This window comes from Lynx canadensis, chromosome D1 (genome assembly GCF_007474595.2).
Source record: "Lynx canadensis isolate LIC74 chromosome D1, mLynCan4.pri.v2, whole genome shotgun sequence".
NCBI classification, from domain to species: domain Eukaryota; kingdom Metazoa; phylum Chordata; class Mammalia; order Carnivora; family Felidae; genus Lynx; species Lynx canadensis.
Window position 1 is genome coordinate 106022149 of NC_044312.2, and position 17331 is coordinate 106039479.

General features: G+C 55.0%; 1 protein-coding gene across 2 annotated transcripts; it reads right to left on the reverse strand.

Annotated features, from left to right (window-relative positions):
- Positions 1 to 54: 54 nt before the first annotated feature.
- FADS1 (fatty acid desaturase 1) lies at positions 55 to 15282 on the reverse strand. Of its 2 annotated transcripts, none has more exons than XM_030331683.1 (13): positions 15084 to 15282; positions 12972 to 13082; positions 12187 to 12384; positions 11374 to 11475; positions 11138 to 11266; positions 6754 to 6814; positions 5261 to 5337; positions 4249 to 4346; positions 3945 to 4041; positions 3585 to 3664; positions 3350 to 3475; positions 2626 to 2993; positions 55 to 487 (listed from the first exon to the last, which is right to left on the reverse strand). In XM_030331683.1, the coding sequence occupies exons 1-12, from the start codon at positions 15273 to 15275 to the stop codon at positions 2942 to 2944; spliced, it is 1323 nt and encodes a 440-aa protein (XP_030187543.1). In that variant the 5' UTR covers positions 15276 to 15282; the 3' UTR covers positions 55 to 487; positions 2626 to 2941. The 2 variants fall into 2 exon arrangements, with proteins under 2 accessions (XP_030187543.1, XP_030187544.1); XM_030331684.1 differs by lacking the exon at positions 15084 to 15282 and adding an exon at positions 14824 to 14985.
- Between the last annotated feature and the right edge of the window lie 2049 nt (positions 15283 to 17331).

Consider the following 17331-nt stretch of genomic DNA (forward strand, 5'->3'; position numbering starts at 1 on the left):
CTAAATTCTCCCATTGACAGACAAGAGCTTCGTGGATTACAAGTGACTATAGCCTTCAGGTGGTCAAAATTAACTTTATTTTTCAGCTTTACTTCTTGGAGATGTAGTAACATCAACACAAAGGACACGGATGTCGGCCTAATTAAAGAAACAAAGATGCACATAGAGGCGGGAACTCAAGAACACGGGAGTTCAAAGGTTAGTTTTGCCAGTCTGACTGGCGGTGACTTGTATGGTCTTTGAGCCTGTTTTCTTGTGTCACTGCTTGGATTTGAAATGACTCCTGTTACTGTTGTAATGGTCTAAGCCTTTTGTCACTGGGGTGTCCCTCTGTGGCCACGTGAGAGCACACCGGTCTAGGTTAAGGAGAGAAGGCCACGGTGGTTGAAGTGCTTCGAGGGCCCGGCCTTGGCTCAGTAAGCATCACTGGATTTGCTCAGCTTGGCAGCCAGATGGCTCGATAGGCTGGTGACCCCACGCTGAAACCCTAGGTAGCAGGGAACCAGGGGGATAGGGAAGGGTCAGTACCTATTCTGGAGTGAGGAAGCCAACAAAAGTAGAACATTTCAATTCTACTTCTCATTTTTCGACCCAGGCTGTTTTAAAGCAGGTTCTGGCCAAATGGAAAAGATCTGAGTATGCTCTGGCAACCCGTCCTCCCCATGTTTGTTGCTTCTTTAATCTTTGTTTTGACACACCTCTCGAGGGATCCCAACAGCCCTTCCATAGGTGGTACCTCGAACCCCATCCCAACTTGCCTTAAGGTGATCTTTAGTCTCTCCTAAAACTAAATGTGGACTCTCCTAGGGCTCTTTTTCCTTCTACTTTGAAGTTTCCTCCTCTCTGTATCCACAATGCTCAATGCGCTTAGAGTAGATGCTGTTGAACAGGCAACTAATCCCCCCACCCCCGTCGGCACTGGAAGGTGTGGACGTGAGGAGGGAAGGTGTTGAAGGCGGATCGACAAACCCTGGCAATTAAGGCAGGCTCCTGAGTACATTCCTTTGTTCAGTCTAGAGATGGGTTAAACGGTTAAGAACCAGATTTAAAAATTGTATTTCGGAATTACACTGGTGGGCTTCTTAAAGAGATTGTCCTAAATTCCTGCCTGGTCTCCAGCTGGGAAGGATGCTCCAACGGCTGAGGGTTGATAGCTCACAAAACTTCTGTGTTTTTTTTTATCTTCCTATCTCTGGTTTAGAACTATGAAGTGATTGTGTTTAATTCACTGTTCCTACTCAGAAGGAATACTGTAACATAAGTTAGGTTGTAGACAATGTCTTACGGCCCTTCTATTCTTTAGGACTACAATCTGTGGTTTCCTCGTGACTGGTAGTTCAGGGTCTCCCAATGTGGTCCACTTGTGCTAACTACTTTATTAAACTTGGAATTAATTACAGGTAGGAAGGCAGAGGGAAACCCCTGGGGGCCCTCATTTGTTTCAAAGGGAGAAGATTCAGTTGCCCCATGTGGTCACTTGCTTATGGATCAAGAAATGGAGGGGCGCCTGGGTGGCGCAGTCGGTTAAGCGTCCGACTTCAGCCAGGTCACGATCTCGCGGTCCGTGAGTTCGAGCCCCGCGTCGGGCTCTGGGCTGATGGCTCGGAGCCTGGAGCCTGTTTCCGATTCTGTGTCTCCCTCTCTCTCTGCCCCTCCCCCGTTCATGCTCTGTCTCTCTCTGTCCCAAAAATAAATAAACGTTGAAAAAAAAATTTTTTTTAAATTAAAAAAAAAAAAAGAAATGGACTCCCCATCCTAGAAGTGTCCTGTTCCTTGGGTGGTGGTTGCAAGAGATGAACCCGAGGTAAAGGGATTCCGAGTGGCCAGCCACTCTTTCTGCTGTTTTGGCAAGACCTAGGACCTACTGCTCCCTGGGTGCCCTGGATGGACCATGAGCTCAAGACCAGTAGGACCAGGATCCTTTAAAGTCAGATATTTCCATTACCACAGCCCTGGCCTTTGCCCTGCCCACTTCTACAAGTGGGAAAAGTGCTTCTCCAGCAGCCGGAGGCAGACCTAGGTCCCCCCTAGCCCTAGAGTAGGCTGAGCCTCCCAGGGTGCTATGCCAGGCCTCAGATCTAAGCACTAACCCTTCCTTTCTAAATCTTGCTCGGAAGGTTCAGCTGCTCTGTCTCCCACCAGCCTGCGAACCTCTGAGGTTTGCATGTGAGGGTGAAGGCGCTGAGAAGCGGACCAGTGAGATGGGCTCACCCCTTTCCTGGCTGGAATTTTATATATTTGTCTATTTTAATGTTTACTTGTTTATTTTGAGAGCGAGTGAGTGAGTGAGAGAGAGAGAGAGAGAACGTGAGCAGGGTAGCAGCAGAGAGAGAGAGAACATGAGCGGGGGAGGAGCAGAGAGAGAGAGAGAGAGAGAGAGAGAGAGAGAGAGAGAGAATGAATCCCAAGCAGGCTCTGTGTTGTCAATGCAGAGCCCAATCCGGGGCTTGAACTCAGGAACCGTGAGATTGCGACCTGAGGCAAAGTCAAGAGTCTGCTGCTTAACCGACTGAGCCACCCAGGCACCCCCTGGATGGAATTTTTATGCTCATTCTCTTCCTGATCTCTGGGCTCAATAGGTCCTCCCTAGTCTTCCAACACCCTTGGACCCCCTTCTTTGCTCACCAACCATCTGCATCTGCCAAACTAGAAAAAGGAAACAAAACTGGCACATCTCTGCCCCATCAGGCCCACCGCTCCTTCCAGAAGGCATGCACGGTCCCCTACCCCTTTGGGTCTTAAATCTGTGCCTGGAAGATAAAGGGGGGAGGTTTGAGTCAGAGTCTTTGTCTCCTCAAACCCACCCCCTTTGAATATTAGAATTATAGTGGCATTGTCCCATAAGCTCCCCTCTGCTTTGGTGCAGACTCCCCTTCCCGATGGGCTGGTGTTATCGGTGAAGACAGACATCTCTTCCAGGTGGGAGGAGGAGTGCCAGTCGTTACTGGTGAAGGTAGGCATCAAGCCAGAGCTGCCCAGACTCCTTCAGTGAGCTGTGGGGGCAAGTTGGGAACAAGCAGTGAGAGAGAGAGGGCAGAGCCAAGCCCGTGAGCCAAACCACCCTACAGAAGCCGTATAGGGAGGCTCTTACGGAGGTACAGAGGCTGATCTCCATGGCATATGGCCCCTTCCCTCCCCCTTGCTTCTAAGAAAGAGCTTGGGCCATGGCATTGACGGCAAAGACCTGACTTGGCCAACAAGACCAGCAGGGCACCCTGCCTTTGTCTTGGTGACCTCCATTCCAGAGGACCGGGGACACCTGCCTGTTGCTCCTGTCCTACACATCACCAACCCCACTGCCCGCCCTCTTCCCCCCCTGCCAGCCATCTTCCCAGGCTCAGGTACTCACTAGACGATGTCGGCGAAGGCTGAGAACAGGGGCTTGGACTGGTACTCTATGCCATGCTTGGCACACAGGGATTGCACCAGGGGGGCCACTTTATGGTAATTGTGTCGAGGCATCATGGGGAAAAGACTTCAGGGAGAACGGGACAGTCAGTGGCTCCTATTCCACTGTTCCCACCTCCTTGCTTCCCCCCCACGGACCCTCCCAAGGACGCTGCTTCTCAGGTCTCCCTACTTACTGGTGCTCAATCTGGAAGTTGAGATGTCCACTGAACCAGTCATTGAAGGCAGACTTGTGGACATTGCATGTCGCCTGGAGCTGGAAGAAGAGGGCAGGGGAGAGCATGACTCTGCGTGCCAGATGTAAAGGCCGAGCCGGCCTTCTTCCAAGTAGAGCTGGCTGAGAGGAGGGGCTGTGGGACCGTCCCTGGTCACTCCCTTCTCCATGTGGTGGCAGGACAGAAGCTTCAAGCTCATGAGGCAGCGCTGTTGGGGGACGTAACTGTTGCCGCCCCCGCCCCCTAGCCTGCATCTGTGCCCACCCACCCTGTTTATTAGTTGTGTTATTTCCAGGTGTCTTCCAAGTGACTGTCCCTTACCTGGGTGGAGACCCAGTCCATGTTCCGGTCGTGATCAATGTGCATGGGGATGTGGTTCATCTGTGTGACCCACACAAACCAGTTGCTCTCCAGGAACCTGGTGGATTATGGCGCACAGACAAGCAGGGGACAAGTCAGAGCCCTGCCTCTCCCCCAGATTACTGCTCTAGCCTGGCCATCTTCCCAAGCCCACCCCTGAAACACCCCCTGCCTCTTAAAGCCCCAAAACGGCCCCCACACCAGACTCGTGACTCCCAAACACCTCCTTTTCTTTGCCAGCCCCCCTCCCCCCATCAACTACTACCTGACCATGAAGAAAAGGCCCAGGAGGCCTTTCAGCCCCAACAGCGGCATGTAAGTGAGGGATATGCGGGCGTAGAAGCTGATCATCCAGGCCAAGTCCTGCGTGGAGAGGTAGAGGGCACTATGACTGGCACAAAGCACTTCTTCCTCTTCCTCTTCCACCTATTTGCACGGTACAGCCGTTCTGCCAGGTGCCCGGACTGGAGCCCCTGTCCGCTGCTCGCAGCTGCCCAGTCCTGCCGTATCTAGTGCCGCCTCTCCTTCCTTCCGGTCCTGGCGGCAGCCCCCAGTCCTCCTCGCCTGTTTCTCACAGGCGCCAAGGCCCCCTGCCTCCGGCTCCTCCCAACCCACCTAAGTTCTTTATCCCTTCATCATGCTGCCAAATGAATCTTCCGGGACCAAGGCTCGGTCTGCACCAGTGCCCTGATTGAACCTCTTTTCTGCACCGCGGTCCTCCCCTGACACTTGAGTCCACAACGTATCCAGTGGCCAAACTTGCCCCTCCCTTCCCGGCTTCTCTGCTCAGAGTCCATCCTTGCTGCACCCCACCTCCTCCAAGGCCAGCCAGAAGGGACTTCGCAAAGCCTTTTCCAATGCCTCTCGTCCAGCCAGAGGCAGCAGGGCCTTTTGGAATCTCAGAACCTCCTGCTTCTACCTCTTTGGGGTCAACAACATCTGTTTCATCAGAAATTTCCTGGGAGCAGGTGCCATCTCGTACTCACCTGCCCCCCCCCGCCCCCCCCGCCCCCAGCCTGGCTGGCCCCTGGCTTTCCACTGAGCACAAGAGCCTCAGGAGATGCCGGCAGGATGGAAGAGGGCACTGGGAGTCAGATCGTCTGCTGAGCCCAGATCATCCCGTCTAGAGACCAAGAAGGTCTATACTTGGTTCTATTACTTTGCTCTAAATTAGGCCTGGGGTAGGTCACAGTGGGATTTCCTCTGGAGAACCCCGTTCCCCTCCATCAGGGTACTGAAGACAAAGCATGTGGCACTCTGGGGCCATGGATACTCACCACCCACTTTTTCCGCTGGAAAACAAAATAGAAAATATACCACTGGAAGTAGAGAGGCAGCAAGGCTGGGGGCCCAACTGGGGAGGAAATGAAGACAGAGAGGAGGTGTGAGCAGCATGGGGGCAGTTCAGTGCTAGAGAGGGGGCCTCTGGCATGGGGCTGCCCCCCTGCCGTCTGTTCCTGTGGCCCCTTCCAGCCGCCTTGGCATTCCTCAATCCATTGGAACCGGCAGGCACTGCGGTGGGCATGAGTGCGAGTCTGAGGAAGGCAGAGCCCCCCGAGAGGATGCCGGGATGGGGAGGGGTGGGAATGGCATTCCTTTCCAGTGGAAGAAGGCAGCTGGGAAACTCGAGCTCCACGCACGGAACCTGGCTCCGCTGCCATGCTTTTAGAAGAGCACCTCCAATTCTCCCCATGCGCCCCGGCCCCAGGCTTGCCCCTGCCTGGCCTCACGATCACCTGCCCCATGTTCTTGCCTGCTCTGCCATGTAGGTGAAGGGACAGGAGCAGGTAAGTGTGTGTGTGTGTGTGTGTGTGTGTGTGTGTGTGTGTGTGTCTGTGTCTGTGCCGGGCTGGGGGTGGGGGTGGGGGTGGGGGGCCCTGCTGATGCTTCATAGGCTGAAAGCTCACTCCCTTGGACTAGGGAAACGAGCCCATGCCACTGAACCCGAAGCCCTGGAGGTCAGGGGTGGGAAGGGGCAGAGAAGCTTCTCTTAAAAGTGGGAGTTGAAGAAGCGGTCCCATCCTATATGCTGTCCCATTTCCTTTTCTGTATCCCTTCTCTGCAGGGCCCTGATGCCTACCTATAACCCCCCCTGCGTGACAGGGCTCACCCGCGGCTCCTCTACCCCGATGTGCCATGGATTCTAACATTCTTCCCCAGTAGTGAAGGTTCGTAATAGGCACTTAGAATAAGTTCTTTAGAGCTAAAATAGGATCGATGGAATCCTCCCCTCCCTTCCTTTAAAAATCTGAATTCTCCAAGGAATTCTAAAACTCCAGTTTTAGGCATTATGGAGATTTTAAAAGCAAAGAACATAGCGCAGTCTTCAGAAAGAGCTTAAGACGGGCTGCAGAAAATGTCCTCCTTTTCCACTGTCACTGCTCCTCTGCTCCCATAGCCACGTCTACCTTTTATCCCCCTGAGTGTTGGGACTGTGCCCCACTGAGTCACCTTGACATGCGTCTGTTTCACAAGGTCTAAGATAAAGTTTAAGGTTTAATTGGGACAATTGCACCTGACTATTCAACTGTCTTGTGAAAGCCAGGGTGGGACTGGAAGAACGAGTCTGCCCCTAACACAAATGCCTGCTGTCCCTGCTCAGGTGACATGACAGTTGGCTCCCAGGCAGGGAGGAACCAGCTGGGGACATGGGACTTCCCCCAGCCATTACTCAAAATGCCGTAAACCTCCACAAAGTCATTTCTTCCCCACAATCCCGCTGGCACCCCCATCCCGAGATAGTCCCCCTGTGTCGCCGGAGGTCACTCACTCAGGAAGAAGTATTTGTGCTGGTGGTTGTATGGCATGTACTTTTTCTTCTGTTTCCCAAGCTGTGAAGAAAAGCAAACGCAAATGAGTACCCACAGAACCAGTCACCCGGTTCCCTTCCTGCGGTGACCTTGGCTTTTCCCTGCTTGGGAGTTCAGGCCTATTCCAGGGGCTGTCAGCTTGGTGCTACTGGAAGGCTCCAGCAGGCCCAGCCTTCCCTCCATCCAGCACCTGGCACGTGAACATGAGGGACGAGCACGACAGCATCTATGGGTCCTCAGGACTCCCCGCGTTCTCCAAAGACACCTCTGTCATAAGGGGTCCAGGCCCCTCCGCGTCCCCCCCTCCCCTTGTCTCCCATCTGGTACTTTTTTGACTTCAAACTCTCCATGGACAACCATTTATACCCCTACACAGGTCGGTATGTATTCCCTCTGCATCCATCCATCCACCTCTCTTTTGGTGTCTTGATTTCAACGAGAACTTTATAAAATCCCTTGAACGCTAAGGAAAGTTGGGCAAATGTTTGTGGGAAGGATACCAAGACCTTGGCAAGTCTGAAGGTTCTGGCAAGGCTTTTCCGGGTAGTGACTGTTTTGTAAGCCTAGCTGCTGAAGAGACAGGCTGGTGCTGCCGGGTCAGTCAGCCTGGAACCTCTCGCCATGGGCACCCAGGATCGTGACAGCAAAGCTCCGCTGACTCCCTTGATGGTTCCTTCTGCCCCGCCTGCCTCAGTTAGTTCTGGCAACCAGATAACCACAGAGCACAGGTGGCGCTCCACCCCCGAGCAGAATGCCAGCACATCTTTTCCCTGCATCCCCCCACTGTTTTGACAGTAACATTTCTTCTTATCTATCACCAGCTTATTCTGTGCAAGGTGCTTCTGCTAAATGAAACATTCTTTCTATATTAACTGATTAATTCAGCAAGTATTTACTGAGCACCTACTACGTGCCAGGCACTGTTTTAAGTGCTGAGGATACAGAGGCAAACAACACAAAGTTCCTAGTCTTGTGGGGCTTGTAATCTGAGGACAGGAAGCTGGTGGTAAATCTGTGAACAGAGCTCAAGGTAACTACAGATTAAAAACAGGAAAATATGGGGTGCTTGAGCAGCTCAGTCGGTTAAGCATCTGACTTTGGCTCATGATCTCAAAGTTCGTGGGTTCGAATCCCGCATCAGGCTCTATGCTGATAGCTGGGAGGCTGGGGCCTGCTTTGGATTCTGTGTGTGTGTGTGTGTGTGTCTCTCTCTGTTCCTCCCCTGCTTGTGTGCATGTGCTCTCTCTCTCTCTCAAAAATAAATAAATACACATCTTTTTAAATAAAAATAAAAAAATAAAAACAGGCGCCTGTGTGGCTCAGTCGGTTAAATGTCTGACTTAAGCTGAGGTCATGATCTCGCAGTTCGTGGGTTCCCCGCATCAGGCTCTGTACTGACGGCTCGGAGCCTGGAGCCTGCTTTGGATTCTGTGTCTCCTCTCTCTGCTCCTCCCCCTCTAGCGCTCGCTCTCTCAAAAATAAACATTTTAAAAAAAAATTTTTTTTTTTTTAATTTTTTTTTTTCAACGTTTATTTATTTTTGGGACAGAGAGAGACAGAGCATGAACGGGGGAGGGGCAGAGAGAGGGAGACACAGAATCGGAAACAGGCTCCAGGCTCTGAGCCATCAGCCCAGAGCCCGACGCGGGGCTCGAACTCACGGACCGCAAGATCGTGACCTGGCTGAAGTCGGACGCTTAACCAACTGCGCCACCCAGGCGCCCCAAAAAAATTTTTTAAATAAAAATAAAAACAGGAAAATCCGACAAAGTGACAGAGGCGGTGTTTTGGCTAAGGTGGTCTCTCTGAGGTGCTGACGTCTGAACTGAGACCTGAATAAGGAGCCAGCAAAGCAAAAGTTCAGGGGAAGAGCATTTAAAGCAGAGGGAACAGCCAGAAAGGGCAGTATGGCTGGGAACAGCAAGCAACGGCAGAGAAAGACAGATTGACAAGGCTAGAAAACTCGGGATGGCCAACTCACGCTGGACCTCAGAAAGCCCCAGTAAGACCTCAGTAACCAGCGTGGGTTTTATTCTGGTGGTGATGGGAAGGCCACTGGAAGGCTTTCAACAGGTGTAGTATCATCAGCTTTGCACTTCCGGGAGGAGGGGAGAATGAACTGTGGGAGCGGGTACAGTTGCAGGGAGAACAATGAGGCCGGAGTAGTAACCCAGCTCCAAGATGGATGCGTGCGTGCGTGTGTGGTGGGGGGAGACAGGAAGCAGTGGAGATGGGGAAATGGATCTGGGGTGTTTTGGAGACAGTATTAACAAGGTTTGTCGATGAACTGGATGTTGGGGTGAAGCTCACCCCGTCCCAAGCAACATCGAGCCAGACGAGGGGCACCTGTCTTGTGCGGTGACGTGTGTGGGAAGAACAGTGGCTTCCTATTTGGGAACTGTTATGGGAGCCCTATCCACTGCTGCTTCCTTGAATGGCAATCAGATGCTATCCTGATCCTCAGAACTGCCCTACTGTGTTTCAACTCTCAGAGCCACAAAGTTTGTATTGAGGGTGAGGTGTCCGCTGCACGTGGGGATTAGCACCCAGGTGAATTGCGCCCAGAGGGGTAGAACCAAATGCCAAGCAGCCTGTGGCCAAGGCATTTACTAACAGGCTGCCCATCCTCAGCCTTGTAACTAGACGGGAAGACGTATCTATTGGTCCTAGATCATCGTCTATTTTTTTTTAAGGTTTTTTTTTTAATGTTTATTCGTTTTTTTGGTTTTTTTTTTTTTTTTTTAACATTTATTTATTTTTGAGACAGAGACAGAGCATGAACGGGGGAGGGTCAGAGAGAGAGAAGGAAACACAGAATCCGAAACGGGCTCCAGGCTCTGAGCTGTTAGCACAGAGCCCGATGCAGGGCTTGAACCCACGAACCGCGAGATCGTGACCTGAGCCGAAGTCGGACGCTTAACCGACTGAGCCACCCAGGTGCCCCTGTTTATTCGTTTTTGACCGAGAGACAGAGCATGAGTGGGGGAGGGGCAGGGAGAGAGGGAGACAAAGAATCCGAAGCAGGCTCCAGGCTCTGAGCCGTCAGCACAGAGCCCGACACGGGGATCGAACCCACAGACGATGAGATCATGACCTGAGCTGAAGTCGGATGCTCAACCGACTGAGCCACCCAGGCGCCCCGATCATTTTCTATTTTTTGTGTCTGCCAATAGGAGTTTCTTGAAAACCCCAGTATCAAGATGCAATAGAGGCAGCGGTGTGAGAAGGTTCTCTTCCACTTAAACTCCCACCTTTTTTTTTTTTTTTTTTTTAAACTCTCTACAGTGACGATACGAGTGTGGACAAGAGTCACATGCTCTGCCTAACAACCCATATCGCTCTTGAAGTAGCCACTTGAGGCAGGTGGGGCCAGAGCTGAATCAACGTCTGCCCACTGTTGACCAGAACATAGTACTGGATGTGTAGCAAACCAAGTCCCTGTGTAGCGGGTGGGAAAATGAGGATGTTATGGACAGGCGGCAGCCTCAAACGTGGGGCTCCCGGGGTCAGGACAGCCGGTGCTGTGAGGCCTCTCCGCATTGTCCTCCTCATAGCCAGAGGGGAGGGCCGCCGGGCTACTTGCACTCACTCATGCTTGGAACGGAAAGGTGTTGAACAGCTGAATTCTTGGCATGCTGACATAGCATACAGAGAGGGAGGGAACCTGGCGCAACTCAGACCGGAGCCGAGAGCCTTGGCACAAAGGTTTTAAAGGAACTTTGCAAACAACCCTGCTGGCTGTTCAAAGCCTCCTACTGACGCTCATCCTTTAGCAACTGCATTACAACTTTTGCTCATAACCCCGGTGGGAACTCAAACCCAACGCTAACCACCCCGGAAGTCAGGCTGGGGTCAGGTGGGTGGGAAGAACCAGCCAATGCATGGATGTTCCAGGCACTGGGCATCAAAGAAGACTCAAACAGCCTGCGGATGGGGAAAACTGAGGCACGGGAGGATATCAAAGTGCACGGGGCCGGGGGTGGGGGGCGGGGATCGGGAAGATGACTGCCTGGGGTAGGAGTGTCCAAAAACACCCCGAGGAGGGCCGTCCATCACCTTCAATTTGCGTCATCACCAGAGATTTGCGCCATAACCTCCCAGTCATCCTTTGGCTCCTTTGTAGAATGAGGTGCCTTTATGCAATTAACTGCTTGCTGGCGTGAACTCAGCAGGGAGAACAAACGATTCTGCCCCGGGGCAGCTTATTCACTGCCTGCTGCCTCCCACAGGTGCCAGCCAGCCAGCTGTCCCCAACGTCTTAACCGCACTGAGCACTGCCCTCAGAGCCCTCCGTTCTGGTTGGCTCCCATTCTCTAAGGCCGTTCCACCGATACCTCCACTCACCTCCACAGAGAGGATCTTCCCCAGGGCAAAAAAGAACGGGTGCATGTTGATGTCCGGGTCTTTGCGGAAACAGTTGGGCTTGGCATGGTGCTGGAAGTGCAAGTGGTTCCACCAACTGGCGGGGGCGCCCTATAGAAAAGTAGGGCCGTGAGTCCGAAAGCCCAGCGTTCTCTCCAAACCCCCAAGGAAACCCCTCATCGACCGGAGTTTCGAGAGCCCCTCCCCATCCCATTGACCTTCAGGTGGCCAATCACGAAATGATGGAGCAGGTGGTTCCAAGTAGAGGTGCTGAAGACGGACAGGTGCCCGAAGTCATGCTGCAGCCAGCCAGCCTGAGCCTGGGCGAGAAAGGTTAGCGCTGAGAGCAAAACCCACCGTTCCGGCATCCCTCTCACTGACCTCAGCGGCTCCTCTGCGTCACCCCCTTCCTTCGTCTCCCTAGCCCCTGTGACTGCCACAGTACCCTGAGCACAACCCGGAAGGAGTCAGGCTCCTAACTCTGCCTCTGCCGCTAACTCACACGAGAGTGGGGGCAAGTCACTATCTTCTCCCTGTTCTTCAGTTTCCCCAGCTCTGGAGTTCTAGGACCTAGGATGTGCCGAATCGCGACTACGAAACAGGACAGGGTGACAGAGGCGAGAAAGCTCGGCAAATGGGTCCTGCCATTAGGGCCCAAGCATTATTAGCATGTTGGGCAACGTGGTGGGGAGGAGAAAGCCAAGCTTTGCTGAGAAGTCAGAACCTGGGCTCTTGGCACACTTGGGCTATGGCAGAACCGGACTACGAAGCTTCAGGCAAATTCCACAGAAAGAAGGGGACCCGTGGAGGAGGGGTTGGGGAGGCAGTGAGGAAATGAAGGCGCACACATGGCCAAGGAGCAGACAGAAGCCACGGACAACAAAATCTCTCTCTGCCCTAACTCTGCCCCACATCCTCAGCGCTGCCCCGGCACAGGGCCGGGCTGGTGACCTTCTGAGGCATACAAAGAGCTTTCCCCGAGGATGCCGAGCATGGCCGTGCTCCTGACAAGCCAAGTGATGGCTTCTCACTTGAGCCGTGCTGAGCAGCACCGCACACAGGAGGAAAGGCACAAAGGATGTCCCGAAGACCCAAAGGGTGAGCCAGGCAGCAACATCCAGCAGTAGGATGTGCAGCAGGTACAGCAGGAAGAAGACATGGTTGGCCTTCATGAGCCCCATCCGCTCCACGGTGGCCTGCAGCTCCCGGAACTCGTAGATCAGCTCTTTCTGTGGAAGAGTAGAGAGGGAAGGGCTATTATTCTTCCCAGCTGTACTCCAACATTGCTGGAAACAAGGGCCCTCTTAGGCTCGAGGACCCTCCACCCCCAGATCGTTGCAGGAAGTCCACAATCCTAGGTAAATATACAACACTGAGGAAAGGACAGGAGAAAGCGCTCTGGCGTCGCGCCGAGGAGCCTGTGGTCTTTGGAGTTAAACAGACTCGATTCAAGTGTCTGCTCCGCCGTTTGCTCACAGGGTGACTCTCGGCCACCTTGTTCAACCTCTCTGAGCCTCAGCTTTTTTCCTCTGTTAAGTGTGTGAGGGTTAGCCGAGGGGATGCCTGGCACAGTGAGGGTTGGACAGATAGGCCTCCGTGATGGTAGCGGTGGTGGCGGTAGCCTTGTGAGAACCAGAGGTTCCGAGGCTCCGCCTCCTCCCTTAGGCCTGCATCCCAACGACTAACGTGGGAGAAGCGGGGGCCTCAAGCCTTGCAAGAGCTACTGACTGTGGTCACCTGTGAGCCTAGCGAGGCCTGCCTTCTCTACCCCCTGCCCTTCAACAAACCACAGGGTCTCCAAACAGCAGAGTCTCACATTTTTAGTGGGCTCGAAGCTGGGCTGCTCTGGAGACAGTTCTCCGATCAGGAGAGAGTTCATATACTTCCTCACAAGGCCCTTGTTGATGTGAAACGCCACAAAGGGATCCTGCAAGGAAAGGGAGAAGACAGACTGGTTAGGAAGCCAGCCCGGTCCCCTGTGACTCCTGGAGGGCTCACACCAGAGGCCATCCTCCTGACCCAGCAAGGAGGCCGGATCCAAGTTCAAACCACTTCCCTCCAGTCAGCTGCCCTTTGAGGGTGCTTAGACCTACCCAGGTGTCCACAGCTCAGGAGCACCCCGACATGTGTTCTAGAAAGAAAGGCACCACACCAAGGAATACGAAGTGCAGGTAGGGGGACCACAGAAAGTCCTCTCTGGCCTGGCCTTTCCTCCAGGCACGTCTAGGGACAGCTTTTGCACAAGAATTTAGATACAAGCGAAAAGCAACTAGAAGGGATGGGTGGGGCTACGAGATTTCTGGTTTCTTTGTTTTCTGTGGGACTTTTAACAGACCCTCTCTGAGGCAGGGGTTCTTCATAAAATGTGGTTAGATTCCTTACGCCCGAACTGGGAAGTTTTGCATTTCTACCCCTTCTGCCGACTGCTGTTCCAGGTAGGGTTCCATGTTTCCCCTAGGACTCTGACCACCCCGATCCCGGCCGGCCCCAGAGCGGCTACTTTTGATAATCTTTAGGTGGGGTAGATCAGACCGACCCAGGCCTTACGGGGAACCTTCCCCGGCACTCTGAGGCGGGAGCCGGGGCGGAGCCGGTGGACGGTGGCACCACAAATCCGGACCAATCGCCAACCCCGCCGCCCGGCCATTCAGCCCGGGCCCCAAATCACACTGTGGGAAGACCCTGCGTCGGTGCCTGCTTCGTCTGCGCATGCGCTAGCCCACGTCTTCGCCTTCCGCCGCCGTCCGGGCTTCCCAGTGGTCACTCGGGGTGACCCCTGCAGGTTCTGGCCTTGCCACCCCCGGCCGGCCGCGTCGCTGGGAGGGGCGGGCCCTCAGCCCAAGACGTCTATGCTCCGCTGCGACAAAACGGGAACTCTGGCGGCCCCAGGCGCCCTCCGGGATGGCAAGGGCGGAGGGCGGGGACAGCGGAAGGGGTCGAACCGCCGGACTCAGGATGGCGAAAGGATGTAGGGGGGAGGGGACACGTTGAAGCAAAGCCTCCACAGGGCCCCACAGGGTCTCCAAATATGGCAGGAGGTGCCAGTTGCCGTAGCTCCGAGAGCAGGTGGTCTAGAAAGGGAAGGGCAGGACTGGGGCTGGGTGGCACGCGGACCCCTTAGTGAGGCCCGAAGGAGGAAGGATGCGAACCACAGCCTAGGAATGCAAACTGCTGTCCGCCGCGGGGAATGGCTGGACACCCCGCTGGCCTGCGGCCGAGTGACCTCCCCACGGGATTCGAGGACCGCTCCGAGGGTCCTTGCTAAGTGTATGCCCGCCCCGCCCCCACTTCTGCACGCCGCTCTATTACCCCCTGTGCACCATTAGTCGTCAGTCCTCTCCGGCCGGTGAGGCCCCTCCCTCACTGTGCAGGGGTGCCTAAGGCAGCGGGCACCAAATTACTTTCCACCTCCGCCCTATCCCCGAGACTGCTTCCCTCTCCTGCTCCTGCTCGGCAAGCCTGCACGCGCAGTCTAGACACCGCTGCGCTCCCTTCCCACCCACCGAGACACAGGTTGAGACTCCCTCTCCCGGCCACTGACACCACCACCCCCCCCTCCCCCCGGCCTCAGCAGCACCGCGGTCCCCGGCACCCTGCATCCTGGCTCTCCTCCCCACTTGTCCTGCTCTGGGCCCTGCCTAAATCTGGACACCGCAGACGGAACGCACGCAGGGCGGCGCAGTCCTTTGTGTGGGCACGTTGCCGGCCTCCACCTCCGCTCTCCTGATTCCAGTTTTCACAGCCATTGTCCTGCCCTTGCATCCCGTGCTGGGTCGCGGGCCACGGGGACGCTCGGCGCCTACTGGCTCTTCCCCGGGCTAGCTGGGAGTTACTCCGCGGGTGCCAAACTTCCTGCCTCGTGCACGGAACCTCCGGAGGCAGCCTCCCGGCCCCGCCTCCTCCCGTGCCTGCGTCCGGCAGCGCTCACCGTAGCATCCTGCCCCGCGTAGTGGCTGATGACCCGGGAGCCCCCCGGGTGCCGGCGGGTGAACTCGCTGATGTTGTACACCTTCCGGTCGATCACGAGCCACCGCTCATTCTCGCGCCCGGAGCGCTGCGCCACCTCGTCCCAGGTGAAGTAGCGCGGGGTTGGCGTCCGGGTAGGGGTCCGGGGGTCCATCGGGGCCGGGCGTCGCCGCGCGCCGGCGGGGCAGGGGCGTCAGGCGCGTGCTCGGGGCCCGCGGGCTAGCGCGCGCCGACCTCGCGTGCGCGGAGCGCGGGACGGCTTGCGCGCCGGGTTTTCAGTACCCGCGGCACGGACCGCGGAGCCTCGCTGCGCGCGCTCCCATTGGTCGAGCCGCGTGGCGCGGGGAGCGAGCCCCCGCCTTCCCGCCGGGACCCGAGCGGGGCAGGCCCGGGCGGGCGCGCCCCCTCGCAGGCTCCGTTGGAGGGGGGAGGTCACCGAGGGGCGCCGCCTCCGGACTCGCGGCTCTCGCGGCTCCCGCTCCGGGGGAGGCGGTGGGCGGGATTTCCTTTGTGCGGGCGGCGCGGGGGCTCAGGGCTGCCCCCGGGGACTGGTCTTTGGGCTCCTGGCCACGCCGGTCCACCGGTCGTGCGGCCAGAAATAACCGTGAGAAGCTTTGGCGGTCATCTTGTGAGCGGCATCATTATGGTTTCTTGGGTTTGGGACGCGCTGAGGATTGGTTTTGCCCCAAATGACGTTTAATTTTTTTTTTTTCAACGTTTATTTATTTTTGGGACAGAGAGAGACAGAGCATGAACGGGGGAGGGGCAGAGAGAGAGGGAGACACAGAATCGGAAACAGGCTCCAGGCTCTGAGCCATCATCAGCCCAGAGCCCGACGCGGGGCTCGAACTCACGGACCGCGAGATCGTGACCTGGTTGAAGTCGGACGCTTAACCGACTGCGCCACCCAGGCGCCCCCCAAATGACGTTTAAAAACGCCCCACAATTTTTGTAACCCAGTTTACCTTTTTTGTTTTTTTCTTTCATTTTTTGGGTCTATTCTCAATTAACTGGGATCCTTAAATAAAAGGCCTTTGGCCATCTCCTGACCTCAGGGAGGTTGTGCGAAGAGCCTGGGTCTTCAAGCTGAGGCATCTCTGCTCCGTCCAGGAGGCACCTGGGAGCCATGGGAGGCCTCTAAGTAGAAGGACTTGGGGCTTAGAACCCTGGGCTTTAGGAAGGAATGAGGAAGCAATCCAGAGGCTGGAAGTGCCACTCAAGAAGCTGTTGCAGTAGGAAGAGACCCAGAGTTTACTGCTCAATTTTTCTCTTATTTAGTCACCAAGTACTGTATAAAGTACTGTGCCAGGCACTGTTCTTCGTGTCTTATAAACAATCCATTTAATTTTTTTTTTAATTTTTTTTAACATTTTATTTATTTTTGAGACAGAGAGAGACAGAGCATGAACGGGGGAGGGGCAGAGAGAGATGGAGACACAGAATCGGAAGCAGGCTCCAGGCTCTGAGCCATCAGCCCAGAGCCTGACGCGGGGCTCGAACTCCCGGACCGCGAGATCGTGACCTGAGCTGAAGTCGGAGGCTTAATCGACTGAGCCACCCAGGCGCCCCCGTGGCATTCAACTTTTAAGAGGGGTCATGATGGTGGAGGGTAGGTGTCTAAACTGGTTCGCAAGGGGGACAATAACGAAGAAAGGATTTGGGCACATTCACTCACGGGGTCTGATGTCCTAGGTAGAAAGCTGCAGGGGCGCCCGGGTGGCTCAGTGGGTTGGTCATTTTTTAATGGTCAGCACAGAGCCTGACGCGGGGCTCAAACCCACACACTGTGAGATCGTGACCTGAGCCGAAGTCGGACGCTCAACCGACTGAGCCACCCAGGCGCCCCAATCCATTTAATTTTTGCAACAACCTCACTTAGCACTAAATCTTACAGATGGATAAGGAGAGGTCACATGTTTTGTCACACCATTAGTAGGTGGCAGGGCTAATATTCAAACCAGCCTGTGCTCTGAACCCCTGACCTCTGTTGCCTCTCCTCTGAATACACTTGTATGTGGGCACTTTGGTGGGACTCTACAGCCAAGGGAAAGCAAGCAGAACCTTGTCCCGAGCAGTGAGCTGGAGTCTGAGCCCCTAGGAGTCAGGAGTCGGTCATACAGACTGGGGGAAATGCTGCTGGATTTCTGGCAGAAAAGGACCTTAACCCATTCAATCAAATCTCTCATTTTACAGATAAGAGAATTGAGTTT